Raw genomic sequence first — 27175 nt, forward strand, 5'->3', positions numbered from 1 at the left:
GAGCGGGGGGCGCGGGGCCGCGGGTGCCCCCCGCGCTGGCACGCTGCGTGGGCAGGCGGAAGAGATAAACGGGAGCTCGGCGTAAACAGGCCGGGCTGCCAGCAGCGGGCCGCGGGGCCGTTCCAGTCAGCGCTTAAAGGCGCAGGCTCCGGGCTCGCTCCTGCCCTGCTCGCTGCCCGCCCGGGGCTCCCTGCCCCTCGTCCCCCGGCCCGCCCTTCCCACGGGGCTCGCGTTGCTGGGGGCCGTCGCCCCGGGGCTGTGGGCGCCGCGCTGCGGTGGCCGCGCGTGGGCGATGTCCGGGTCCGCAGAGCCCCGCGGGGACCCCCTCGGCGCCGTGGGACAGCGCTGCGGGGGCAGCGGCCGCGCTCGTACCCCCACGCGGCGTGACGCTGCCCCGCTCCGTGACGCAGAGCGCGTCCCGTCTGTGGCACTTCCCGGGCAAAGGGTGCTGATAAGGCGGCGGGGTGGAGCCGGCCGGGCCCAGGAAGGGACGGCGGAGCGGCGGGGAGCAGGAGGGGAGCCGGGCGCGGAGCGAGGCGGCGGCCCCGGCCCTGGGCGCCAGGTACGGCCCCGCAGCGGCACCGCCGCGGACAGTGCGGGTGCACAGGGAGCGGGCACGGCTCGGGGCACCCTCCGGCGGGGGCTCGCCCACGGTCCCGCCGGGGGTGGTGGCGGCCCAGGGGTGCGGGGCCGGGACGGTCGAGCGGGCAGCGGGGAGCTGAGCCCTGAGCGTGGGAGGGGGCGGCGAGTCCGGCCCCAGGAGGGCTGCCGAGGAGAGAGACCCTTTCCCCTCGTTGCCATGGCAAAACAAGCAGCTGTCATTAATAACCGATTGCCATGGCAACCGCTGGACGAGCGCGGCGGTTCTCCGGGGGTCTGCCTGTGTTGCGGCGAGAGCCCCCGGTTCTGGCGCGGCCCCGCACGGCTCAGGGCTGGGAGCGGCCGTGCGGGTCCTGCCGGGCGGTACCACGCACGCACCCTGCCGGGCCGGGCCTGTCCCCCCGGGGACAGACCGATGGGGGGGCGGGACCCTGCCCCGCGCTGCGGGTGCTGCCCGCTGCTGACACCGCTGCTCGAGAGCTTTGCCCGTGGGATCGGCTGGCACGGGCGCTCCAGGGCTGCCATCGTTCCCCGGGGAGGGCAGCGAGCGCCGGGCCGGGTGAAGCCCCCGCCCGCAACTCTCGGGGCGGTGCGGACGGAGCAAATGCGCTGAGGGGCCCCGCGCTCCGCCAGCGGCCTCGGGACGCTCTGCTGCTGGAGGAGCGCTGCGGGGGCGGCCCGGGCGTGAGGGCTGCCGGTGCGTGGGAGAGCCGGGCCCTCCTCGCTGCGGCCAGCTGCTCGGTGGGAGCGGGGCCCGGCCGGGGAAGCTCGCAGCACCGGGTGCCGCGGGCGGGGCTCTGCCTGTGTGCCCCCTCCCCGTCGGGCTGCGCTGCCCGGTTCGGGTCCCGCCGGGGTGGAACGGGCGACGCCGGACTCGGCGGAAGGCACCCGGGCTCGGCTCGGCTCGGCTCGGCGCAGCCCGTTGCCCCGTGCCGGTGCCCGCGCGTGGCGGGCAGGGAGCCCCGCGGGCCGGGGCGGGGCGGTGCCGGGCCGGGGGCGGAGCCGCGCCGTACCGAGCGCGCCGAGCGCGGCGCTGAGCCCCTCTCTCCCCGCAGGTCTGCAGTGCCCGGGGCGGCTTCGCGGGACGCGGCGGAGGCCCGGCCCGGCCCGGCTCGGCCCGGCTCGGCTCGGCTCGGCTCGCCATGGTGCCGCGGCCGGCGCTGCCCGTCCTGGCGCACTCGGTGCTGGCGGCGCTGCTGCTCTCGGCAGCGCAGGAGCCCGTGCCGCGGGTCAGCCTGCCCTACGGTGAGTGTCCGCCATGGGGCGGGGTGGGCTTGGGGGGCCGCCCGACCCCGCGCACCCGATGGTCCCCTCGGGAGGGGAGCCCCGACGGCGGGCGCTGCCCTGCGCGTCCCGCGGTACCGCCGGCCCGGGGGTGCGGGCCGCCCTCGCCCGCTGGAACGGGGTGCGGGGCGCAGGGTGCGGGTTGGCCTCCCTCGACCGTGGGACGGAGCTGGCCCTGCCGCTCCGGCGTGGAAACGCCTTGTGACAGCCCGCGGGGCTCTGAGCCTGCACAACACTCCCAGCCGGCCCGGCAAGCTGGGGCTCGCTGCTCCGTGGGTGCTGGTAGCGGGGAGCAGCGGCTGGGGCGGGTGCTTGTATCCGCGTGTGCGGGGCTGTGGGGGTGTGGGAGGGGGCGAGCCGGCCGCGGGGAACTGTCCACGTGCTCCGGTTCCACCGCAGCAGCTGGGGTAGGTGTCTGTGTTCCCCCCCCACGACCACACATGGCAGTGGCCTGCACAGGCTCTTGCTACACCCTTGAGGGTGTAGCGAGAGCCTGTACCTTGAGGGTAGCTTGAGGCCTTGGGGGCTCCGGGTCCTGCTGACCCTGCTCTGTGCTGGTGCCAGAAATGGACAGCCCAGGGTAAGCGGGGTCCTGGCAGGCAGAGCTCCCTCACCCTGCAGGGCCGCTCCTGGATGCTGCCTGTGGCCGTGTGCCCGCAGTGACATCGGGGGTCAGCATCGGGACACTGCTGGGGGCAGCTGGGGCCGGCGCACTGCCTAGCACTGCAGCTGTGGTGTGGCGTGGGCGGCCCACAAGTGGGGCGGCTCACTGAGCTCCCAGGAGGTGGCCAAATCCAGCTGCCGTTGCAAGCAGTGTCTGTCCTGTGCTGTCTCCTGGCTGGGGACGGCTGAGAGGGTGCGGTAGCTTGGGGTCAGGATGGTTCTGGCACAGGAACACTCCCTGGCTCCATGCGCCGCGGTTCTTTGACGTGGCCGTGGCCTTGCCACATGCTCCTGGGACTGCCAGCCATGGCTGCAGTGGCACCAGCAGATCTGAGATCTGCTCAGTGGGGTGGGATGGATGGGAGCCATGGGAGGCAGCGGGACAGCCCAGCTCAGCACTGTGCTGTGCCACACTGTGCCTGCACAGACCGGTTCTGGCCCAGCTCTGCCTTCCTGCAGCTGGTGCTCGGGCAGTCGCTGCAGCCTGGGCTCACAGCTACAAAGAGAACCTCGGGGTCCTGACCTGGATGCACTCCCACCGTGGGAGCGGGTGGGGGGTGCAGGCTGGCCAGCGTGCACCCAGCAGTGGCTCCTGTGTGGGGCTTGCGGTTGGCAGGGGGAGGAGCAGGCGAGCTGCTCCCCTTGAGTGCTGGGATGTGCCTCCAGCAGGTTTGTCTGGAAGAAGCAGGTCTTGTCCTAACAGGTCCCCCTGGCAGCCAGCACGGGCTTCAGAGCTCCTGGGCTGGGTGAGCTTTGTGGGGTGCAGGGGCCCCGCTGCCCTTCTGCACTGTGCCTGCTGCGAGTGGCAGCACCCTGGTGCCTGGGCATGGGACTCCTTGGAGGGATGCAGCCCCCAAGTGCATCCCTCTTCTGCTGCACTGCTGCAAGGTAGGAGATGGCTTAGAGCAGGTGCTGGGCCTGGTGCCCAGGCTGCCAGGGCTGGGGAAAGGCTGTGCCATGCAACCCTGTGTTGTGCCATGCCTTGTGGGGAGCCCAGAGTGCTCACAGGCACAGCAGGGCTGGTGCCAGTGGGGAGCTGGACTGGGAGCGGTGTCCCTGTGGGGCCGTGACAGCATCACCACTGCACTCCCTGCGGTGACAGCAGGAGAGCAGAGAGAGGAGCGGGGTCCTGCCCCAGGAGTTCTGCTGGCACTGAGCACACCGGGCACAGCTCACGGCAGCTGACACCGGGCAGGGCTTCGGGCAGGTCGGGGCTTCCCGGTGAGCTGTGGGTCAGGGGTGAGGGAGTTGGCAGAGTGAGTAAGCCCGACGTGTCCCGCTGACACAGCTGGGCGCTCTGATTCAGAGGGCTGCTGGCTGAGAGGAAGGGCTTCCGGCACTGGGCCACCCACGCGGGACAGGCTCTGCCTGCCCCGGCTGGCAGCCACTGCATCAGCCTGGCAGGGGGGAGCTGCTGGGGGAGCTCTGCCCCCGGCTCCGTGGGCAGGGGTCCCCAGGGCCGGGCAGTGGGGCTGTGAGCCCGGGGCCATCCCCAGGGGCCAGGATGCCGTGGCAGTGCAGACTCTGCCCTCGGGTGTTATTATGGCCGTGCGTGGTTTGTGGCGGTGCCGGGGCGCAGCCGGCCCAGCCCAGGCTGGCAGCCAAGGCCAGGGGGAGCGGGTGCCTCTGCAGCGTCTGCTTCCTTCTGTGCTTCCCAGCCGGTGCAGTGCCAGCCTGGTGCTCATGGCCCCAAGCGCTGTGTGCCGCACTGATCCCTTGCTTTCCCCCCCAGACTCGGCTGAGCGTGTGGTGCAGCGCTTCGCGGTGCCCGGCGTCTCCAACTACACGGCGCTGCTGCTGAGCCCGGACGGTGGCACGCTGTACCTGGGTGCGCGCGAGGTGCTCTTTGCCGTCAACACCAGCCACTTCCAGCATGGCCCGCTGGCCCGCAGGGTGAGCGCGTACGCATGGTGCCAACACATGAGTCTATGGAGAGGGCTGGGGACGCTGAGCCCAGCTCTGGCGTGGGGTCCTGGAGCTTTCTGCAGCCAGTCAGGGCAGTGCAGAGGCAGCTGCACCAGCTGTGCTGGCATTGGGTGCTCAGACTAAGCTGCTGCCATCTATCTGGAATGGGGTCAAGTGGAGCCCTGATACTGGGACCACAGAGGGCTGTTGGGGGGCAGCCGGTGAGTGGGCTTTCAGTGACTGTCCCCTCTCTGCAGCTGCCTTGGGCTGCGGATGAGGAGAAGAAGAGGCAGTGCGTGTTCAAGGGCAAGGACCCCCAGGTGAGCCCCGCTGCCTGGGATGTGCTGCCTGAGCTGGGCAGTGCCCAGTGCCCGTGGGCAGGGCGGCTGAGCCACGTCTCCCTCCCCTGCAGAGGGATTGTCACAACTACATCAAGATGCTGCTGCAGCTGAACAGCACCCACCTCTACACCTGCGGGACCTGTGCCTTCAGCCCCGCCTGCGCCTACATCGTGAGCTGAGGAGAGGTTGGGGGCCCTGCGGGGTCCCTGGGGTGGGAGTCGGGGGCACTGTGCCCCCGGCTCACAGCCCCGTCCCCTCACAGAACGTGCAGCACTTCAGCCTGGAGCGGGACGCGTCGGGAAGGGTGCTGCTGGAGGATGGGAAGGGACGCTGCCCCTTTGACCCCGAGTACCGCTCCACCGCCGTCATGGTCGGTAAGGCACGCGCCCTGCGGCAGCTCCACAAGAACGGAGCAGGGCCGTGAACCCAGCAGGCAGCCCCCGTGGGGAGTGGGGCTGCAGGGCTGGGCCGGGTCCCGGCACAGCATCTCTTCGGCAGATGGAGAGCTCTACGCTGGGACTGTCAGCAACTTCCAGGGCAACGAGCCCACCATCTACCGCAGCCAGGAGAGCCGCATTTCCCTGAAGACGGAGAATTCCCTCAGCTGGCTGCAGGGTGAGAGCTGGGGCTGGGACGGTGGGCTGCGGGAGGCACGGGGATGGAGGTGGGCGATGCTGAGTGTGCTGTTCTCCCAGACCCGGTGTTCGTGGGCTCAGCCTTCCTGCAGGAGAGCCTGCCCGCCGGCAACCCCGATGGCGATGATGACAAGGTCTACTTTTTCTTCAGCGAGACCGGCAAGGAGTTTGACTACTTTGAGAACACCATAGTGTCACGCATCGCACGTGTGTGCAAGGTGGGTGCTAGGCAGTGGGGACGTGGTGAGGGGAATGCACCCAGGATGTCGCTCGCACCCAGGATGTCGCTCACCCCCAGAGTGTGGGGAGGACATGGGGCTGCCCTGCGTATCTCTGTCCACTGGTTCCCAGACGCCCTGGGAAGGAGCCTGCAGGAGACTCCTCTAGGGCACTTACCGCTCTGTAGTGCCCAGCCCACGGCATTGGTAGCAGCAGCCCTTCCTCACCCCCTCTGCCCTATTGCTGGAGGGGGCATGAACCTGTCTTCCTCCTGCACTGCATTTCCCTTCTCCTGGAAACGTTGCTTTGCCTGCGTCTCCCCAAAACTGGGCTGCTCTGGCTGTGACCCTGGTGCTGCTGCAAGAGTGGGCAGAGCCCTCTGCAGTTCACCGACACGGGGGGCATCTCAGGGGGCCCCTGCCATGAGGCGGCCGCACTACCATTGCCCATGCCCTGACCCCCAGTGCCCATACAGGGGGACCAGGGTGGGGAGCGGGTGCTGCAGCGGCGGTGGACGACATTCCTGAAGGCACAGCTGCTCTGCTCGCACCCCGAGGACGGCTTCCCCTTCAACGTGCTGCAGGACGTCTTTGTGCTCACACCCACGGAGCAGCGCTGGAGGGAGACGCTCTTCTATGGGGTTTTCACATCTCAGTGGTGAGCACGGCGCAGGACCAGCAGTGCTGCCCGGGGTGGTGCAGGGGATTCTGGCCACGCTCAGGTTCCCAGAGGCGCGTAGGGTTTGGCGGAGCCGCAGTGCTTGACCCTGCCTTGTGCTGCTCTCTGCCAGGAACAAGGGCGGCCTGGGCAGCTCGGCGGTGTGCGCCTTCCCCATGCGCAGCGTGCAGAGGGCCTTTGGTGGGCTCTACAAGGAGGTGAACCGTGAGACGCAGCAGTGGTACACCGACACCAGCCCGGTACCAGAGCCGCGGCCAGGCACGGTACGTGCCTCGGGGTGCCCATGTGGGAGCAGGACGGGGCAGCCTCTGTCTGCCTGGCTCCTGGGAGCACAGCTACCCGTGGCCCTGGCTGACCCCCGCTCTCTCCACAGTGCATCACCAGCCACACGCGGCACCTGAAGATCAACTCGTCCCTGCAGATGCCAGACCGTGTGCTGAACTTCGTCAAAGACCACTTCCTGATGGACACCCCAGTGCGCAGCCAACCGCTGCTGCTGCAGAGCCGCCTGCGCTACCAGCAGATCGGCGTGCACCGCGTGCAGGGGCTGCGCGGCACCTACGACGTCCTCTTCCTGGGCACGGGTGGGTGCAGCCCGGGGGCTGGGCAGCATTGGAGGATGGGTGCTGTGTGCCCCCAGCCCTGCTCAGCACAGTCACTGTGTTTGCAGATGATGGCCGCTTGCACAAGGCGGTGCGTGTGAACCACCGGGTGCACATCATCGAGGAGATCCGCCTCTTCCCCACTGGCCAGCCCATCTTGCAGTTGCTGCTGGACCATGAGCAGGCAGGAGCCGAGCACGGGGGGCTGGGCAGGGGGGGCTGTGTGGCACGTGGACCTGCTGGTGGGTTGAGAGTTGTCTTCCTCTCCTTGCCAGACCTTCACCATGCTGGAAATTGCAACTCCAAGCCCAGGGCTGGGGAGCCCATGAGGGTTCAGGCACACGGAGTCCATCTCCGCTGCAGGTGTCGGGGCTGTGTGACTGACACTGCTGTGCCTCCTCTCCACAGGGCCTGGTCTATGCAGCCTCCTACACGACGGTGGCTCAGGTGCCCTTCTCCAACTGCAGCCTGTACCGCAGCTGCGGCGAGTGCGTGCTGGCTCGGGACCCCTTCTGTGCCTGGAGCCACGGTGCCTGCCGCAGCACCGCCCCGCACCCCCCGGCACATCCCCAGTAAGTGCTGCACCCCATCAGTGCTCCATTTTCCTCAGTGCTGCACTCCCCCCTGCAGCCTTCAGACCCCTGACCCCCCTCTGTGCCTCAGGCTCTGGGCCCAGGACATAGAAGGTGCTGAAACAGAGCGGCTCTGCCAACCAGCCAACGTGTCCCAGCCCCGGCCCCGCGTCCTCCTGCCCCCAGGTGAGATCCTGCTTGTCCCCACTAGCACCCACAGTGCCAGGTCCCGCAGCCTCGCTGACGTCCCTGCTTCTCTCCCACAGCCTCGGGCACCCCATGCCAGCGGATCCAGCTGCCACCCAATGCGGTGCAGCCGCTGCCGTGCCGGCTGCTCTCCAACCTGGCGTCACGGCGCTGGCTGCACAACGGGACCCCCGTCAATGCCTCCTACCTGGTGCTGCCCGAGGGGTCCCTCATCCTGGTGGGCAGCCCTGAGCGTGCGGGCACGTACGAGTGCTGGTCGCTGGAGGAGGGCTTCCGCAAGCTGATGGCCAGCTACTGCGTGGCTGTGCAGGAGCCCGGCGGGAGGGGCTTCACCGCGCCGGAGACCGTCAGCACCTCGCGGAGCACCTCGGCCGTGGGCAGCATCGCGGCGCGGCTGGACGGCAAGACCTACTGGACCGAGTTCCTGGTGATGTGCGGGCTGTTTGCCGCCGCCGTGCTCGTGCTGATCCTCTTCCTCCTGCACCGTCACTGCGACGGCGTGAAGGTGCTGGTGGAGCCCGGGGACGCCGGCCGGCACCAGAAGGCGCCCCGCAAGCCAGTGGAGAGCCTGCCCCTGAACGGCAGCAGCCTGCCCAACGCGGCGCCCGAGCACAAGGGCTACCAAGCGCTGCAGGACAATTACATCGTCAGCACCCCCGTGCACGAGCCGCCGGGCACAACGCGTGCCTTTTCTGAGTCGGAGAAGCGGCCCCTCCACGTGCGGGACAGCTTTGTGGAGGTTTCCCCCGCCTGCCAAAGACCCCGCGTGCGCCTCGGCTCCGAGATCCAGGACTCGGTGGTGTGAGGGGACGGAGCCCAGCCCTCGCGCACCACGTCTGCTCTGCTGAGCCTCGCCGGCTGGGATCGGTGTTCGTCTGTGTGTGCATGCCCAGAGCCCGGCCCTGTTGCGCTGCCCTCCCTGTTGGGGGGGGTCCTGGGCACTGTCTCGGGATGGGGCCGGCACAGGGCGCCGCATGCCTTGCAGGGATGGTTGGACTTTCCCCATCCCCGCGCAGGCACAGCCCCGTCTATGCAGAGGGCTGGGGGCGGCCGCAACCCCCTCGTGCCTCGACTCACTGTGACATCCCACTGGGGGCCCGGAGCCGTGCGCATGGCCGGGTGGTGCTGGTGTGTGGTGGCCCCGTGGATGTGGTGTGTGTCTGTGCTTGGTTCGTTTTTAATACGTTGAAAATGTGAATTGTGTCCTGGGGAGGGAGCAGGCAGCGGTGCTCACCCTGTGCCGGGACAGAGCGCCGTGCTGCGTATCTCATGTCCCCGATGTGCGTGTGCAGAAACGTCTGTGGTTTTTATCTAAAGTCCAGGTGTCTCCTTTGTACACGTGTGTGCTGCTGCGCCTGCAGGTGGTGGGACCCTGGGGGTCTCGTTGGCTGGCTCCCGTGGGCCAGGCGTGCATGGTGGTGTGCGGGGCAGGAGCGTGTGGCCGTGCCAGCACCCAGCTCCAGGGCAGGATCTCTGTGACCCCACTGTAGGGTGCTGCAGGTCTGCAGCAGTGCTCTGCTGTTTTGAGGCCCCAGTAGCGTGATGCAGAGAAGCAGCTCTGCAGCATGGCACAGTGTTTCTTATCTGCCTCGTGCCTGGGAAGCAGTGAGCTCCACACCAAGCCAGCGTGCTGGGGCAGGCTTCCCTGGGACCCGCACTGCCTCACTCCTGCCAGGACAGTGTTCCCCACTTCCTGCCCAGCCTGTTCTGGGACATCAAAAAAGCCACCGGAGGCGTCGGCTGGTGCCGTGCCAGCAGACATGGCCCGCAGGCTGCGGTGGGCAGATAGCATCATTGCTGCAGGGCTGCGAGCTGGAAGGGCCGGCACCGCTGGGAGCAAGCAGCCGGGATGTGAGAAACAGCTGCAAGCTGGGGCTGGGGATCCAGCAGCACCGGGGATCCAGCAGCACCGGGCACCGCAGCCATCTCAGCATGGTGCTGCTAGGGAATGCTGCGGGCTCCTTGCACAGAGCCGTTCCCAGCTGGCAGGCAGCCAGCACCAAACCCGCTGGATGAACAGACACAAAGGGCCCCCGCGCTGCCCGCAGCAAAGGTACTGCTCGCTTGCCCTGGATTTCCCTTTGTGCCTCCTGCTAGAGAGCAGAGCTCTTTGTGCAGTGCCTGCTGAGCGCGCTGGGAACGGCCTCTGGTTCTCTCAAGGAGGGAGGGGTCCTGCACCGAGCTTGTTCCCCAGCAGGACTAGGACTTGCCTCCCTGCCAAACGGGGACCCCTGTTCCCAGGAGATGCAGCTGGCTCATGGCAGGGGGCTGGCAGGGGGCCGTGTCCCCAGCACCCTCTTGGCAGTGGTCCTGCAGCGCTCATACCCCGCTCCTCCCTCCCCCCAGCGCGAAACAAAGGCCACTGGCAGCAGGACCAGGTTGGGGGTGAAACCAGAGCCCTTTATTTGTCCTCGCCGGAGCACAAAGGAAGGGGCCAGGCCCTGCCTGCTCCAGGCAGAGCAGTGGCTGAGCATGAGCCTAAGGCAGAGAGGAAAGAACTGGAAAATGAGAGCAGACCCTGAGTGTACTGGTGCTGAAGCAAATGAGCGCAGCCCCTGTGCTCCAGGGCAGCAAAGGGACAGCACTGCCACGATGGCACATTCAAAGTGCTGTTGGGTTATTGCTTGGAGAGACTGCTCCACATGGTGCAGGAAAGCCCCACGGAAGAGCAGCAGAAGGCACATATGGTACTGTGGGTGGTGAGAGGGGCTGTGCTTGATGCAGCGTGGCACCTCTGTGCATGCCCCGACCCACCGCGGAGCTGTGCTTGTGTGAGGGGTGAAAACCTGCTGCTGGGACAGCCAAGCTGCTGCCTGCGGTGGAGCCCCACGGGGCTGTTTGGACACCTGTAACCTTGCCCACCGGGCACTGGGGGAGCAGAGTCCTGCTAGAACACGGTGTGGCACTGCCAGGATGGGGAGGAGCAGGGCCTTGGCTGCTCTCCTCAGAAGAAAAGGGAACATCTGAGATAACAAAGAGCTGCGGCAGCTGGAGAAGCAGTTCTGCAAGAGAGCCGAAGGGCCCTCACAGGACAATCTTGAAGGAGCTGCAAGAGATACGACATGTTCTGCACCTCCTTGCTGCGTTAGAAGCGGTTTGTGAGCAACCAGCATTTTGGGGACGTGCTGTGCTCCTGTGTAGGTGAGCACAGTGCAGGAGGAAGTTCCATTTGCTATTACAGGACAATTCCTAAGGGGTGGCCTTGCCTTGCTGCTCAGATAAGAGCTTCCCCCAAAGCCAGCACAGCGGCGGGGTGGGCTGACCCCTGGGACCCCTTGTGCTGCTGGAGGCCACATACCTGACAAAGTCAGGGGAGCGGGAGACAACATGCTGGAACTCGGAGATGTTGATGGTGCCATCCTTGTCAATGTCAGACTCCTCCAAGATCTGCAGGGGAGGCAGTGAGCGGTGAGCTCTCTGGGGCCGGGACCATGCAGCGCTCCCTGCCCGCCCACGTCCTCACATTCTCGATGAGCTGCTCCATCTCAGCGCTACTCAGCCGTGCCTCCTCGCCTTGCCCTGTCAGGCAGTTCACCAGCTTCTCCAGGTCCTTCCTGTCCAGGGCCCCATCATCATCAAAGTCTTTGGGCAGAAGAAAGTTATGTTTCTGCGGGGCTCCTGTGACTCAAGTCACAAGCACCCATGCTCAGAGGGGGCTGGGACAACTCGTGGGCATGGCAGCTCCAAGTACAGAGGCTCTCCCCAAAGCTGCCCCACGGGCACACTGAGGGCACTGCCAGGCCTTGCCAACTGCCCCCAGCCATTGGGTGGGATCCCAGGACACTACATCACACCCAGGGTTACCAAAGATGCGGAAGGCGTAGTGGGATTTGATATCTGAGGTGGCAGCATCACTGAAGACGCTCAGCATGTCGAGGAAGTCTTCAAAGGACATGCTGTCATCCCCATCCATTGAGGTGGAGAACACGTGGCAGATCCGGTGCTGGAAGGGGTTTGCCTGCCGAGATGGGGAAGGCTCAGGGCAGGGCTGGCACTGACCCATGAGGAGCAGAGCTCCGCTCTGATCCCAGCCCATCCTGCCCGGATGCCATCACACAGCGGGGCCCTGCGGCTGCTCTGCACAGGGCCGAGGAAGCAATCCTGCCACACGGCGAGCAGGGCGTGCTCCCAGCACCCGGAGGGCTCAGCGGGTGAGCCTGCCTAGCTGCCCCGCACCAGGTACCGTACCCGCAACTCCGGCAGCGTCAGGATCTGGCTCTTGGGAACGCGCACGGAGCAGGCGTTCTCCCTCTGCTCCTTTGGCAGCAGCTCACTGAACCTCTTGTAGGCACTTAAGGAGGCGAGAACAAGGGCCGCTCTGTGCAGGAGTGCGCGGGGCAGCCCTGGGGCGGGGGCAGCGCGGCCCCCAGGCAGCACCGCGCGGGGCCGACCCTGCTGCCCGCCCCGTCCAGGAGCGGTCCCGCTGCGCAGCCGGAGCCGCTCTCTGGGACTCGGAGCCGCGTGCTCCGCCCGGCGGGGCCGCACCCGCGCACTTCGCACCCCGGGGGCACGAAAACGGCCCGGCCCGGCCTCGCGCTGCCCGTCCACCCCCCCTCACGGGGAGCAGCTCCCGGAGTGAGCAGCGCCCCGCAGCGCGCAGGGCGGGGAGAATGCCCAGGGCTGCCCCCCTCCCGCAGAGCTCCCGCCCCGGCACTTACAGCAGGATCTCCTGCTTGTTCAGGAACGTCAGCTCCTGCGGGGAGAGCGTGGTCAGCCCGGGGTGCCCCGAGGGAAGCGGCTTCGGCCACAGCCCTGGGCCACCCCCCGTTCCCCGGGTCCCACCGATCCGGGAGCTCCCCCAGAGTTGGGACCCTAGATTCCCGATCCCTCGGTCCCCTCCACCCAGTGGTCCTTCCCCCCGGTCCCCCCCTACCTGGTACTCCCCCAGCGCCTCCCGCGGCAGCAGGCTGCTGGAGCCCCCCATGGCGCCCGATGCCGCTTCCGCCTCGCACGTCACTCTGCCGCTCCCGTGGCAACGTCCCGCCCCGGGGCGGGTACACGCTGCACGTAGTCCCGGCCCCGGCGCCGCGCGGCACCCGCGGTGAGCGCTGAGAGGGCAGGTGCGTGGGGTGGAGCGGGGGGAGACCGGCGGGACTGGGGCAGAGTGGGTGCCGTGGGTGACGGGATGAACGTCGGGGACGCGGGGCAGCGCTGGGGGAGGAGTCGGCCAACTCGCGCCCCTGTTCCCCTCTGTCAGGTTCCCGGTGGCACCGAGCATGGCAGCGGGGACCAGCGAGGACCAAGAGCAGCGGGCGCTGCAGGACACCCCTCAGCCCCAGGACTTCGTGTACCATGAGGATGAGCTGATCCTGGAGGGTGTCTCCTGGCCGGGCGCTGCACTGTCCCGCTTCGACCGGGCGCTCCTGGGGGCCTGGCAGGAGCGCATGGCGCGGGGTCTGTTCCGGTACCACCTGGCGGAGCTGCCCACCCGCGTGCTGCCCGGCACCATGCGCCTGCTGGCCCAGCTCAATGTGCAGCGCAGCGTTGAGCGCAGGCGGCCACAGGCAATGTGCAGCCTGACGCAGCCCTTCGACCCCCAGCAATTCAACTTCACGCAGATCCGCCCTGGGGAGGTGCTGCTGCGCCTGCGCCGGAGGCCTTCGGCTGAGAGCAGCCTCGCAGCTGCCGACCACGTGCTGGTGGTGATCAACGTCAGCCCCCTGGAGCGTGGCCACGTGCTGCTGCTGCTGGAGCCAACACTGTGCCTGCCGCAAGTCCTCACCCCTGAGCTGCTGCGCGTAGGGCTGGAGGCCGTGCTGCTCAGCGCCCACCCTGGTTTCCGCGTGGGTTTCAACAGCCTGGGGGCCTCCGCCTCCGTCAACCACCTGCATCTGCACGGCTTCTACCTGGCCCACCCGCTGCTGGTGGAGGTGGCACCGGCCGAGCCGCTCTGCCCCACGCGGGGGCTCAGCCTCCTGCACGAGGCCCCAGCACCAGCACTGCTCTTCTACACTGCGGGCGCCGGCCTGGAGGCGCTGGCCCGGGACGTGTGCAGGGCGGCTGCCCGCCTGCTGGCCCTGGGGCTGGCCTACAACGTGTTCGTGACGCGGGGTGCCCCGCCCGAGGGCTCGGCCGGCCCCGGGCCTGGCGCGGGGCTGCGGCTGCTGCTGTGGGCCAGGAGGCCGCGCTTCGAAGCCGAGGAGGGCGCGGCCTTCAACGTGGCGCTGTGCGAGCTGGCCGGGCACCTGCCCCTGGCCACAGCCGCGGCCTTCGAGAAACTCAGCGAGGCCGAGGCGCTGCGCGCCATCCGCGAGCCCCTGCTGCCGGAACCGGAACTGCGCCGCCTCGCCGCTGAGCTGGCGCGGCTGCTGGAGGACTGAGCGCCGCGGGCGCTGCCCGCAGGGGGCGCGGCGGGGCCCTGCCAGCCAATCGCAGGGTGCTGCGTCTGCGGCCACGTGACCGGTCCGGGGCCGCTCTAGCCGGCGGTGCCGAGCTCTCTATGGTCGAGTGGAGACCGCTGCCCCGTCGCCATGGGAACGGCGGCGGCCCCGAGCGGCGCCATGGAGGCGGGCGCCGGCGGCGGCCCGGGGGCGGCAGGTCCGAGTGGGTCCGCTGCCCCCGGGGACGAGCCTGGAGCTGCCGCCTCCAGCCCGAGACCGCGAAAGAAGCGGAAGAAGTGCAGGCGAGTGCGGCGGGGGGAGGCGGCCCGAGCGGTCCGCGGCCCCGGGAGGGTCGTCCCGGCCCCGCAGCGCTCGGCCTGTGCCCCTCTGTGTGTCCTTCCCTGTGTCTGCCTGGTGAGAGTTGTGCTGCCCGGGCCGTGTCGCACACATAAAGCCTGTCTGTGTGCACACACCGTGTTCTGTGTCTGTTGTGGGGACCGCAGGCGGAGCGGCCCCGGGGCTTTGTGCCTGGGGGTGGCCGGGCCCTGCACCCCTCAGACCCGGGAGCCTGCGGGCGGGTCTGAGCCCGAGGAGGAATGCAAACTGCCCCAAGCGTGGTGCGTCCTCCAAAGGAAGGGCACGGGCTCAGGACCCGTTTGGTCCCCACGTGGCCCATGGCTCGCTGGGTCCATGTTGGCAGCGGGTCAGATTTGGCAGTTAGCTCTGTGGGGCGTGAGTAACACACGAGTGTGCTGGAAGGCAGTCGTCTCCTTTCTGCCTTCTCCCCTTGGACGCGGTCTGGTTGCCTCACTGAGCAGCTCTTGTGTCGTCTCTTTCAATTCCAGCATCCCATCCATTAACCTGACCAGCTGCAAGTATGAGAGCGGTAAGTCCGAGGATCTGTCCCTTTGGATCGAGCCCACCCGCAGCGAGCCCTGCGGATCCCTGTTCAGCCAGCGAGGAGTGCTGGTATTGAATTTCCGCTGCAATCACTTTTGTTTTATGTGTTTATTGTTTGTAAGTGACTTGGATCCCTGTGAACATTCTGCACTTTGGGCTGAGGAGCTTTGTGCTTTAAAGAGACCCAAACTGTGCAGCAGCACTGCAAGCCCTCACCACCCTGTATATCTCTATGTGCCATACTTCTGCTAAGATTGGTGAGAAAGGTTTCGCTACAGGCAGTTATAATGCAGGACTGGTACCTGTGCTTGGGGAAATGAAGTGAGAGCTACAAACAGTTTAAGTTGAAGTAGGTGGTGCAGCAGGCTGGATCAGTACCTGCGATATCTCTTTGATATTCATCCCCAATGACATGCTCTAGGTAGCTGCTTCACGCTCCTGTCTTGCCCTTCTTTGCTGCCACAAGCTGTTTCTCAAAAGAACAATTTGATGGATGTTATTAGTCAATTTGCTAATGACTAGCATTACCACCATGTTTGCATTGCTAAAGGTCACAGCCTTGTCAGCTGCGTGAGGAATGCTGTTTTCACCCTGAGCTATGTGTGTTTCACCTGAGGCCATGCTCAGGCACTTTGGTGATGAGAGGTGGATGAGGATCCATGACTGAACATGGTGTGGCAATGTGAGCTTCATAGGAACCAGAACAGTTTCATGCCAACCTCCAGAGCTCTGGTGCCTAGGGCTGCTCTTCGTGGTGCTGCTAGGCTGTGCTGGTCAGCCCAGAATAAGCAACAAGGCAACAGCCAATGCGTGGCAGCAGGGTTGTGATAGAGGAGGGCTCTAACGGCCTCGATAGCATGTGGGCTGTTGGGCAGTTCTGGCCACCTGTTTGTGAGTGTCTGGGAAGACAGAGGCTTCTGACTTCAAGCTGCCCCTTGTGTTCTCTGACCTGCTTCAGTTTCATAGCATGGTTCTTTCATCAGCTCCCCAGCTCTGTAAGAGGACAAATTCAGAATGGGCACCAATGCTGATCATTCCAGCAGCGGCCTTCCACTCCAAAGCTCGTGCGTTCTGCTACCAATTAGCTTTTGATTTTGAAGGTGAAACTAACACCTTTCAAATACTTGTTTCTGGCTGTGTGGCATCAAACACAGCGTGGATTCAAGCCTGCTGTAATCCAGGGTGTGTTCTGGGACCCCAAAGCAAGTGGACTTGCAGGGCTGATGGTTCCCAGTATACCTGCAGGCAAAGGTTGTGGCAAGTTTAGCTGGGTAAAGCTTGTGTTTCTGATGTCTCCTGAAGGGTCCTGCTTAGACCTTGTCACCCCTGAGGGTGGCAGTGCAGCCTGAAGAGTTTTGCCCGCTCTGCTGTTTACTTTGGGGATTTAACAGCCCCTGGAGTTTATATTCTCTTCCTGGACCTTTGTCATGTGCTTCCTTCCATGCAGTGCGTCGTGCCGCACTATGCTGCGGGCTGAAAGAAGTGGGAGATAACGAGGACTGGACAGTGTATTGGACTGACTATTCAGTCTCTCTGGAACGTGTCATGGAGATGAAACGGTTTCAGGTAAATATCCCATGAGAAGGTTGCCCGGCAGGAAGAGCTCAGGGGAGGAGGAGACGGAGCTGTTAATGGAACAAAGTGTTGCAGAACAAAACAGACGTGTCTAAAACTAGCGCTTGTGCCCTCCATTCTCTGTGTTAGTCCCAGAGTGCACAGGTTCATCAGTCATTGCTTCTGTTGTGTCTCTGTAGTGATGCCATCAGTAACAGTCTGACAGGCAGTGGGGAGTTGGAAAGCTGCCAGCCCCTTTAATGTAGAGCGAAATAAATGACTCTTGCTGACAAACTGCTCCCTTTCAGAAGCTGCGGTGTTGTAGGAAGGCAGAGCTTCAGGGCTGAGATGGAATGAGCAGATAAATCACACTGGTGAAGTCCGATAAAGCAGTTAGTGTAATCTTGTCCTTCAGCAGGCGTTCAAGGCAACGACTGACCTGGCTTCCCGTTCTGCGTGCTTGTTTCTCTATACTCTGGCTTTCCTTGACCTCAGGGATTATCACTGATGTTTTGCTTCTGCACCTCTTCCAGAAAATCAACCATTTTCCTGGCATGATAGAGATCTGCCGTAAGGACTTGTTGGCTCGCAACCTTAACCGCATGCTCAAACTCTTCCCCAAGGAGTACAATATTTTTCCCCGTACGTGGAGCCTGCCGGCTGAGTGAGTGATACACATTAAGGCAGCAGAGAATAGGGGTATGAAATTAGGGAGTGAGAAGCACTGTGCTTGAAAGCTAGGGCGTGGATGGGAATGGCCTCTGAGATTTCATGTGGGATGATCCCCTACAATGTTTGCTTGCTGCTTGGCCAAAGAGCTAAATCTCAGGAGAGGGCCCCACCCTGAAAGCCAAAGGGCAAGATGAGAAGCGTAACATCTGTGTTTCTGGGGATCATCCCTCCGCAGCTCACTGTGAACAGCAGAGGTAACTGCAGAGCAGCAAGAGGCTCTCACCCCACACAGGCTGAGTTCAGTGCTCACCACTCGTGCATGAAGGGTCAGTATGGTGGGATGGGGCAGCCCCTCACCACTGACTGAAGGGCTGCCCTCACAGCCCCATCCACCTCTGCTGTCTGCTGCAGTGGAGCACAGCGTGTGATGGTGAGGGTACTGAGAGAGTGCAGCTCATTGTGCTAAACAAAATATATTTACAGTTATATGTAAACTGTTACCAAGTTATCCAGACTGTGGGACAGGAGGCCTGGCTTCTCTGATTATATACAGGCAAAGAAGCACAGAAAAGTAGCTGAAAAAATCAAAGAGCAGTCGAAGTTTGGGTGGTGTAAGGAGATGAGATCTCATTTTTAGACAGGTTTTGTTCTTAGCATTTCCTGAAGTCTGTGAAATAGGGCTTCCATGACATGTTCTATAGCTGAACCCTCCCCATGGTTAAAATGATTTTTTTAATATCTGACTTAAAGCATCTTTGCTGAGAAATCAGCACTTTAGTACTTCTCCTGTTTGGACTGGCCTTGGAGAACGGTGGTTTGCTGTGTTTTGCTAACAATATAACATGCAGGAAAGCTACTGCTACAGGTCTTCTCAGTCTGCTTCTCCAGGCTGCATGTCCTGGACTCTGTCCTTGGCACACTCTTCTGGGATTTGTCCTGTTTGTCTCCTCATTTCCCTACATTTGATGCCCAGTACAGAGGCCGCATTCCTCCATCAATAGCAAAATAATTAACTGGCATGTGGGCTTGACTCTTCAAGGCATCATACTCCCACTGGAGCTGCTTTTGAAGACCAACCACGTAATGTGATACGTGAGCGCAGCTTGTGAGCCTCTGCACCCTGCTTAGAGCATCCTGGCTGCAGCCTCCTGACCTTTGCTGATGAGCTGGAACAAAAGGGGGTGTAAGAAGCTGTGACCTCCTCCTCCTTTGTAGCCAGAGTGTTTTATTTTTCCCCAATCCCTCTGCAGAAGCAGAGCCAAAATCTTAACTCACTTCTGTATGAATAGTGCTGACTGTTTCCCATGAAGCTTCTGGTAGAGGTGGAGATATGTGCAAGTAAAAGTTGAAAGGAGAAGAGCTTTGTCAGGTTGCACAAGTACTAAATAAGAGCAGATGTAAATCAGGAATAGCTGTTCTATTTCTCTGCTGCAGAACTTAGGTCTGTAGTAGCTCACAGCACAATAGTTTGGATATCTAAATGTTGCCAGAGAGATGAGGGACTCATTTTCTGCAGCTTGTAACAGTCACCCCTTCATTGTACAGCTATGGAGACTTCCAGGCCTACAGACGCAGGAGGAAAACCAGAACGTTCATCTGCAAGCCAGACAGCGGCTGCCAAGGTCGAGGTATCTTCATAACACGTAATCCAGAAGAGATCAAACACGGAGAGCACATGATCTGCCAGCAGTATATCTCTAAGGTAATGGGGACTGTCCTGAAACACAGCTGAAGGACTGCAACTTCCTAGCTCTTTCAGCACCCTCCCTCCTCCTTGTGTCCTTTGCTCCATGTCTCTTGAATCTGCCAGGGGCACCAGTGCGGCTGCAGCGCAGCAGAGGCCCCGCGAAAGCTTGTCTTTCTTCTCACTGCTGAGCTGCGGGAAGTGGCACAAAAGCAGTGCAGGTGGAGCAGCTGGCCTTGAGGCATCAGCAGCACACCCAACGATGTTCCCGTGTCTCATGCTTGCTCCTGCCTTTCTCCTCACAGCCTTTCCTTATTGATGGCTTTAAGTTTGACATGCGTATCTATGTGCTGGTCACATCTTGTGACCCACTGAGGATTTTTGTCTACGAGGAGGGTCTGGCCCGGTTTGCCACCATGAGGTACATCGATCCCCGCAGGAGAAACCTGGTAAAAAAAAAAAAAAGGAAAAAAAAAAAAAGGGAGGATTACAAAAAACTCACATAGTATCTGTAGCTTTTAGTCCCTAATTTGTCCTAGGGGCATTCCACACCCTGAAAAGGCAAGGACTGGTAGAGGTTTTATGGGACTCGGCTTTCTTTTTTCGTGCTCTCTCCTCCCTCTGCACCTCCTTCACAGAGAAGGTTTTTTGGGAGTGTCTGACGTACATCTACTCCCAGGTCCCACACCTGGGCTTTTTAGTGGCATTATCACAGAATCTGAGAGGTGTCTGGATTTGGAGGAACCTTGGAAGGTCTCGTGTTCAGCCTTCTGCTCAAAACTGGGTCAACAATAATTTCAGATTTGATTTCTCTGAGGTTTCACCCAGTTAGGTAATGAAAATCTGCACAGATGGGAGACTCCACAGTGTCTCTAGGCAACACTGCTATCGTTTCTTGCCTCTGTGAGCGTTCTTGGGTCTGTACCATTTCTTGTCTGCCTGTACTTCAGGCAGAGAGAGACCTGGGGCTTACCTGGTGGTAGTGGAAGAGCTTAGGAGACAAGGAGGGGAAATGGGAAAGAAAGGAAGAAAAGTACAGACCATGACAATGCCCATTTCTAAGTAGGGGTCTGTACTGTATAAAATCCCTAAAGAACATGGAATCTAGTGCTGGACTGCGGCATTCTGGTCACAGTCTAGTGTCAGATACACTTCTCCCAGAGCTGCATAGTTATATGCCCTCCATCACTCCAACACATTTATGTCTTGGAGAGGTCTTCTGCTTCAAATGAATAAAAGAAAAGGACGAATCTGCAGAAATGTGCTGCAGCTTCTGCCCTGGGGAGTCCCTTGTTTAGTGGTGAGGTTACAAGTGGAATAGCGTCTGTGGAGCTGACTCCTGTGCTCTACCCAAGGGATTAGGACAGTGTCATGGAGCAAGTACAGCACTGTTAGCTCTAACTTCTGGTTAGAGAATGAATCACCGGCTGCAAGCCATTGCTACAGAGAGGAGGAAGGAGTGGGTGAAGCTGGTGGCTAGATTAGTAGTAATGGAACTGTTGTCTCTATTTATACTCTGCAGTTAAGTGTAAATGAAGGTTTCTTGCGGTTCCTCTCTCAGGGTGATATCTGCATGCATTTGACCAATTATGCTATCAACAAACGTAATGCAAACTTCGTCCAGGATGACATGATGGGCAGTAAGAGGTATAGTCTTGTCCTGGTACCACAATGCCTTGTGACATCCTGCAGGAAAGCTGCACTGGGGACAGTGGTTTACTTCCACCTTTCTTGGGGGGAAGCACGACATCACAGCTGAGCTCTTATCATCTCCTATCTTCCACACAGGAAACTCTCCACTCTGAATGCCTGGATGATGGATAACAGCTACAACACAACAAAACTCTGGGAAGATATTGAAGATATAATTATAAAGACTCTCATTTCAGCTCACCCTGTGGTGAAGCACAATTACCAAAGCTGCTTTCCTAACCACACTACCAGCTGTGCCTGTTTTGAGATACTGGGTTTTGATATTTTGCTAGACAGAAATCTGAAACCTTGGCTGCTAGAGGTGAGGAAGAAGTCTCCTGCTGTGTTGAAGCAGCTCTGAAAGTAGCAGATAGCTGAAAGCTTGCTTGTGTGAAGAAAGCTCGAGAACAAGGGGTGGTGGGCTAAACAGAACTTATTTGATTAAACTAGGCCACCTCGCTCATGAAATTAAACGTGTTATGAAGACAAGTGGCCAAACAACCTGCTGCAGGCTAAGCAATGTCGAATCACCAGATCTAAAAACCTGTTCCCTATACGCCCTCTCTAACAGCAGGGAGTTTCCTGAACCTCAGAGCTCCTCGATCTGTAACAGCATCCTGAATTTATGGTAGCTGCCCTACTCTTCCAGTCCTGTGGGGGCACAGAGGCTGAACAGCCTGCAGCGTGGATGAGTGTCACACTGCAGGAGGGATAGGAGCACAGAACCAGATGCTGTGCACACCCTCCTGCTTTCAGCCACTGTTACAGGGGAGAACATCAGTTGGACTCAATCCTTGTGGGTCCCTTCCAACTTGGGATATTCTTTGATCAATGGAAAGCAGGCAGTGGGGCAGGCTGGGGCCAGCAAGCTTGCTGCAGGCAGCAGTCTGAGTGCTGGGGGTTGCCAGGTTAGATGAGCTGTTTGTTTTGGCAGGTGAACCACTCTCCCAGCTTCACCACAGACTCTCACCTGGACCGTGAGGTGAAGGATGCTCTTCTCTTTGACACCATCAACTTGATAAATGTGCATGCCTGTAACAAAAGGAAAGTGATGGAGGAAGACAAACAGCGGGCAAAGGAACGACTCCTCCAGGCTCATCGGGCTCCTCATGTATCCAGGTATTGCTCTTTGCGATAGTACTGCAGGTCCCTTGTGAGGAAAAGACAGGCTCTGACACTTAAGTTACCTGAGGCCATGGCTCTGTGCAGCCTCTGACAGAGCTCACCCAAGCCATCTGCACTCTGGACAGGAAGTGCCTGTCCAGAGCTGATCCCAGAAGAGATCTGGGACTCCATGTGCTATGATCCCCGGGCTTCCCTGTAGGGCTGCATGTCCTCATGTCCTTCAGTGCTGGCAGGCTGTGCCAGCATCCTTGGTCTCACAGTGACTCTCACAGGACAGGACATAGCACTGCTTCAGGGACCAGCAGCACTCCGGAGCACAGGGCCCTTCTCCAAAGCAGGATTCCTTTCCCAGGATTGAGTATTTTCCCACCCTTCTTTGTCTGCATGCCCTTTCATGATTTATTAATCTGCATGGCCTCTCGAGGCCATCTTAGATGAGGCTGCTGCCCGGGCTTTTCCTGCCGTGCAGGGCAAGGCAGGAACTGCCTCCAGCTCCCATTTCAATTAGGAAACCTGAGAAAACTGCAGACTGGAGAAGCTGAGCTTGTTACCCTGTACACTTCATGTCTCTGCAGCCTCCGCTGCTCCGAGCTTCCTGCTGGCTGGAGAGCTCCCAGCTGAGTGTGGAGTGGCAGACACTCCTTGTACATGCACACTGTAATTGAACTTCTCTGGTAACCAGCTTAGTTGGGTGAAAAGGCTGAGGGGCAGGGTGTGATCCTGGCAGCAGAGGAGACATCTGAAAATGCTCCACCAGCATTCGCCATGTACAGGATGAAGAAGTGGGAATTGTTAGTTCCCAGCAGCAAACCTGTGTGAGACAGACTCCCAGACAGGGAAAGACAGGGGCAAAAAGCTAGCTACGTCCACTGTCTCTCAGTAAAATACCTGGAGCCTCCCACCACTGCTCCCTGCCTGCTTGTGCTTTCTGTGCTTTCTCCTGGTTTGCAGACATGAGGAGTTAGAGAGCAGCCAGGCAGCCTGGCTCTCTGAGGCAGAGGACTATGAGAACTCACACCTGGGCAGCTACCGGCGCATTTACCCAGGGTATGGAACTGACAAGTATGAGCCATTTTTCAAGCAGAGCAGCTCCCTCTTCAAGGAGACAGCATCATCCAAAGCACGGGAGAAGTGTACCAGGTACATTCAGACACTGCTTCCTTTCTTGGGAGTAAGTCTGTTGTTTAAGGGAAGTAAGTTAGTTGTGGAGAGCTGGATACAGGAGAGTCTGCATGTACTCTGTTGCCATGGCAAAGCAACTTCTATAGCACATACCTTTGAGAGGCAAATGCAGTATTCCATTGACTTTTGGAATCTGGAAGCACATGTTGAAACATCCTCCACTCTTCTCCCCCTTCTGGCAGGCACAGCCTAACTCATGGGCATTTCTTACAGCAGTGAGAGCCTCTCTTAAAAGCACTCCTCACCCATTTCTTGGCACGCTTCCTTTGTGGTCTATTCACTGCAGAACTTCTGGCTGCAGTAAAATGTCCTCAGACTGAAGACTTTGCAGTGTTTTGCTATTATGCCTCTTATGGAACCAATGACCAAGGCAGCTCTTCTGTGGCAGGCAACAACTGGAAGAAATTCGCATGAAGAAAGAAAAGTCAGAAGCTGTTACCAGCAAGAAAAAAAAAGAGAGGAAAGAAGAGCTGCAGGGAGAGTCAGCCACAGACAAATCCATGATCCATAACAAAACCCCAGCTTCTGCAACCCACCTCACCTACAGAAGCACAAAGATGTGGGATAAAAAGGTACCTTGTTTTCGTCAGTGCTTATCCATGGGGTATCAAAGGCAGTCCGTGGCTCTAGGAACAGTACTGGGCCATGGGCACCTCCTAGGGAGGTGAGGCTGGAAGTCCCCTGCATGAATTCCTGGGGGGGGCTGATGGCTTGTGCCAGGAGGCATCTGTAAGCACCAGTGCTGCACTTCGCTGCTGTGCCAACCACAGGGGTTTTCATCCTACTCTACCCTGAGGTCTGTAATTCTCTGTAGGGCTCAGAGCAGTTTGTAGTTTTGTATCTCTTGCCCATTTCTATAGCTTCAACTTTGCTGTAACTTGGGTGTTTCTTTCCTAAGACACAGCACGTGCAGTATGACTCCATGCAGCCCCAGGACATTCTGGAAAATGAAGAGAAGAAAAGAGTGAATGCTCTTGCAAGGCGCAAGAACCTTATCCAAGGCCTGGGCATCGTAGATCAGCTCTCCCAGCTGCTTCCCACAACGGAGAGATCATCTGACACCCTCAGACCCTGCATTGTTACCTCTGAGATCCAGGTAACTGAAGATTGCCCAGATCATTCTACGAGGCCATCACAGGAGACCGTCATTTGCAGGAGGATCATGAGCAATGAATCGTGGGCACTGAGCATCTTTTGGTGTGGCTCATTTAAATGTGATCCAGCGCGCTGTCTGGGTCCTTGGGTCTTTTTCTTTTTCTAAAAGGTTGCACTGGAGGCAGGCTGATCACCTGCATAGAACCCCTGGGCACCTTTCCTCAGACGGTCCCTCTCATTCCTATTCCAAAGGGCAGACTGATAATATTGCCTTTTGCTGTACCCCACATGCAGCATAATGTGGCCTGCTTCTTCAGTGCCATAATGTGATTCTCCTGTCTAAATGAGAGTAATTCCTGGGGAGGCATTCTCGTGAGCTATGAGCACTGAAGTGCTAGGAGCATGGTAAAGAAGCACAAACAACAAACGAGGTCTGAAGGGAAGTGTGGGAATGTCTAAAAATATCTTTCAGTGAATTGTGCACTGCAAGCAATGCCTCTTCCTGAACTCCCCACCCTTTACGTTACTCAAGCCCCAACCCAGGGAAGGTGAAGAGCCCACTACACATTTCCTGCCAGTGCACGTGCTGGAAACACCACAGAGCTCAGTCCTCAGTGTGGGGCTTCCCCTTGACAGTCATCTTCACACTGCAAGAGCACGCTGTAGTATGCAAGCCTTCGGCTTTACTGCTGTCATGTCCTGGATTATTTCATGGTGCACAGCTGAGGAAACCTGGGCTGTGCAGGGATTGCACCAGGGAAAAATTTGGAGCTAGAGTTAGATTTGCTTGGCTACAGCTCCCAAACCAGGCTACAGGTGCTAGTGTTCTAAAATCAGATGAGGAGAAAGTCCATTGTCTCTGGACTCCAGTAGGCTGTAAGGGCTGTAACAGAGCTGATGGTGGCTGACACCCGATAGGTTGGGAAAGTGCTAATTCTGGACTGGCAATTAGTGAAAAGCCTTGCAAGGGCCACTGCCTCTCCCAGTGGCACCGTCTGCTTCCATAAAGACCTTCCACTCCTGGTTGGAAGGATAGCACTCCTCAGAAGGACGCTGACAAACTCCAGGTACCAGAGTTGCAGGAATTATACAGGATGCAGGAGTATTCTAGTACCTTACAGCAAATTGGAAACGGTCCTTTTAATTTAACGAAAGAAGTGTAAGATGGGATTTGATCTGTAAGAACTGATGGTAGCTGCCTTTTATGCTCCCAGACAAAGCAAAGCAGAACCTGAAACCACAAGTTCCGCCCAACCTCTGGGCAGATCTTTTCAGAAGCAAAGGTTTGTACAGGGCTGGGTCAGACCCTTCATCACTGGAGTCTCCCCACAAAGCTGTGGCATTTATTTCCACAAACCCTGCTGCAGCTCACAGCAATGTTATGGGCAGTGCATGGCAGTCTCTGAGCACTGCTGCAGGCAGATCAGACACAGTCCACCTAGATGATTTGAATCTAAGGCTGAGGTGTGCTTTGGAGAGGAAATGCAGGGAGATGTGTAGTGAGCACCGGCAGGTGACCAAGGAAGGCTTTTCCTTCCTGTCTCTCATCGAGGTCTCCACAGCCAAGCTACAGCCGCTTTCTCTCCTTCCAGACGCAGTTTCTTTGGGACACGCTGCAGGCACAGCACCCTGCTCCCTTGATGACCGTCGTCCCCCTCTCGATCCCAAGAGGCACCGCGTGGCCTTCAGGACAGCCTTCTGCTCTCAAGCACAGCACCAAGGCACAGCTGCTGGCTGGCCAGCACCCTGCCCTGGGCACCCTCTTGGTTCGAGGCCACAGCATCCCTTGCCAGGAGCAGCACGCAGCGCAGCGCGGCCCCCGGCCCCAGGACAGGGGCTACCCATGGAGCAGGGCTGCAGAGCCAGCAGCAGTTACTCAGCCCTGTGCTAAAACCAGGGGAACGCCAGCGAGCACCTGGCAGCTCGCTGTAGCCAGGAACAAGGTGGAACAATGTGAGTGTGCATTATCTCACTTTGGCTCTGCCTTTGCATGCTTTGCGTGCAGAGCCAGGGGCAGACATGGACGTTCTGGACGTGCTGGGGTGGGAGAAGCAGGAGGGCTGAGTGGAGCTGTTCCACGGACAGGGGGCCCCATGCAGGTGCCCCAAGGCTGAGCACCCCACGGAGAACAGCAGGCTGCTGCTGTGCGGGTGCCCATCCCTCTGTCTGTGCTCCTGCAGGTGACATTGGGCGGCCGCTCTGCGCAGGCAGTGTTCACCCTGGGTCCTTGGGTTGCCTGGCTCGTGCAGGCAAGGCCATGGGTGACGGCAGCTTCAGTGGTGTCACAGTGCAGGAGCTCCTCATAGTCCCCGCCGCCCTCGTGCTGCACGCACGTGCCCCGCACTGCGCCAGCGCCATGGATTTCCGCGACGTGAGAAGCACAGGTAAGGGGCAGAGGCGGCGCCTCCAGCCTCCCTCGGGCACCGTGGCTGCCGAAGAGCACGCTCCATCCGTGTGCCCTTGCTCTGGTCCTGGGGTCCTGCGGGACGTCGAGGCCTAAAGGCTCCGGCTGCCCTGCTCATCCAGGGAAAACAACCTTCCCGAGACAGGGCTCCGAACTAACCGCTGGGTTTCAGCGGGTGCGGGGCCGCAGCCACAGGTGCCGGGGAGCGGCAACCCCGGGCCCAGACCCCGCCGCGCCTCCTGCGCTTCCCCCGTCCCGGGGCCGCCCCCGCCCCGCCCTCCTCGGGCCATGGCGGCGCTGGTGCGGCGCGGGCTGCGAGCGGGCGCGCTGCTGGCCGTGTCCCCGCGGCGGGCGGCGGCAGCGTGGCCAGGGGACCCAGAGCCGCCGGACGCGGCGCTGGATGAGGCCGAGAAGTACGGAACGGCGGGGCCGAGACCGCGGCCGGGAGGACCGGGGCGCTCACGTCTCACTCTCCCCGCAGGGCGCGGAGGCGGCGGGCGGCGGCCCGGCTGCGGCGGGAGCTGGGCGCGGGGCGCGGCGCCCCCGAGCGGACGCTGACCTGGAAGGCGATGGAGCAGATGCGGTGAGCGGCCAGGGTCGGGCGGGGCGGGGCGGGTTGGAGCGGTCGGCGGTGACCGCGCTGTGCCCCCAGGTTCCTGCGGCAGGAACTGCCCGAAGAGTGGCCGCTGGAGCGCCTGGCCGAGGGCTTCGGCGTCAGCCCCGACGTGGTGCGCCGGGTGCTGCGGAGCCGGAGCTGCCCCCCGCTGCGCCGCCGTCTGCGCCAGGACGCGCGGGTGCTGCGCGCCGCCCATCCGCGCCCCGACCCGGGCCCCGCTCCGCC

At 61.0% G+C, this 27175-nt stretch overlaps 4 protein-coding genes and 1 long non-coding RNA gene across 14 annotated transcripts; 3 read left to right on the forward strand and 2 right to left on the reverse strand.

The window, feature by feature from the left end:
* SEMA4B (semaphorin 4B) lies at positions 278-9022 on the forward strand. Its single transcript, XM_021406677.1, has 15 exons — positions 278-562; positions 1656-1845; positions 4280-4440; positions 4710-4772; positions 4865-4963; positions 5056-5167; positions 5292-5408; positions 5489-5646; positions 6123-6304; positions 6438-6588; positions 6699-6909; positions 6996-7111; positions 7336-7499; positions 7591-7685; positions 7766-9022. Exons 1-15 carry the CDS (start codon positions 293-295, stop codon positions 8509-8511), a joined length of 2835 nt encoding a protein of 944 aa, XP_021262352.1. The 5' UTR covers positions 278-292; the 3' UTR covers positions 8512-9022.
* Positions 10086-12705, reverse strand: CIB1 (calcium and integrin binding 1). 2 transcript variants are annotated; one of them, XM_021406699.1, is made up of 7 exons: positions 12580-12705; positions 12365-12399; positions 11895-11997; positions 11511-11664; positions 11170-11288; positions 11005-11093; positions 10086-10396 (listed from the first exon to the last, which is right to left on the reverse strand). In XM_021406699.1, exons 1-7 carry the CDS (start codon positions 12628-12630, stop codon positions 10324-10326), a joined length of 624 nt encoding a protein of 207 aa, XP_021262374.1. In that variant the 5' UTR covers positions 12631-12705; the 3' UTR covers positions 10086-10323. The 2 variants fall into 2 exon arrangements, with proteins under 2 accessions (XP_021262374.1, XP_021262373.1); XM_021406698.1 differs by having other exon boundaries at positions 10086-10752.
* On the forward strand, positions 12605-14062 carry GDPGP1 (GDP-D-glucose phosphorylase 1). Of its 2 annotated transcripts, none has more exons than XM_021406695.1 (2): positions 12605-12747; positions 12904-14062. In XM_021406695.1, the coding sequence occupies exons 1-2, from the start codon at positions 12629-12631 to the stop codon at positions 14024-14026; spliced, it is 1242 nt and encodes a 413-aa protein (XP_021262370.1). In that variant the 5' UTR covers positions 12605-12628; the 3' UTR covers positions 14027-14062. The 2 variants fall into 2 exon arrangements, with proteins under 2 accessions (XP_021262370.1, XP_021262371.1); XM_021406696.1 differs by having other exon boundaries at positions 12684-12766.
* TTLL6 (tubulin tyrosine ligase like 6) lies at positions 14152-27128 on the forward strand. 8 transcript variants are annotated; one of them, XM_021406684.1, is made up of 16 exons: positions 14152-14328; positions 14872-14912; positions 16374-16492; positions 17014-17144; positions 18698-18854; positions 19142-19285; positions 20398-20483; positions 20625-20850; positions 21463-21647; positions 22605-22793; positions 23224-23407; positions 23734-23931; positions 25523-25883; positions 26111-26314; positions 26816-26917; positions 26987-27128. In XM_021406684.1, exons 1-15 carry the CDS (start codon positions 14177-14179, stop codon positions 26890-26892), a joined length of 2454 nt encoding a protein of 817 aa, XP_021262359.1. In that variant the 5' UTR covers positions 14152-14176; the 3' UTR covers positions 26893-26917; positions 26987-27128. The 8 variants fall into 8 exon arrangements, with proteins under 8 accessions (XP_021262359.1, XP_021262355.1, XP_021262361.1 ...); XM_021406681.1 differs by lacking the exon at positions 14152-14328 and having other exon boundaries at positions 14341-14912; positions 20359-20483; XM_021406680.1 differs by lacking the exons at positions 26816-26917; positions 26987-27128 and having other exon boundaries at positions 20359-20483; positions 26111-26612.
* On the reverse strand, positions 21551-23727 carry LOC110403487. Its single transcript, XR_002441689.1, has 3 exons — positions 23412-23727; positions 22929-23230; positions 21551-21678 (listed from the first exon to the last, which is right to left on the reverse strand). It is a non-coding gene; the product is annotated as an uncharacterized LOC110403487 (long non-coding RNA).

Source organism: Numida meleagris, chromosome 9 (genome assembly GCF_002078875.1).
Source record: "Numida meleagris isolate 19003 breed g44 Domestic line chromosome 9, NumMel1.0, whole genome shotgun sequence".
Classification (NCBI taxonomy): Eukaryota; Metazoa; Chordata; class Aves; order Galliformes; family Numididae; genus Numida; species Numida meleagris.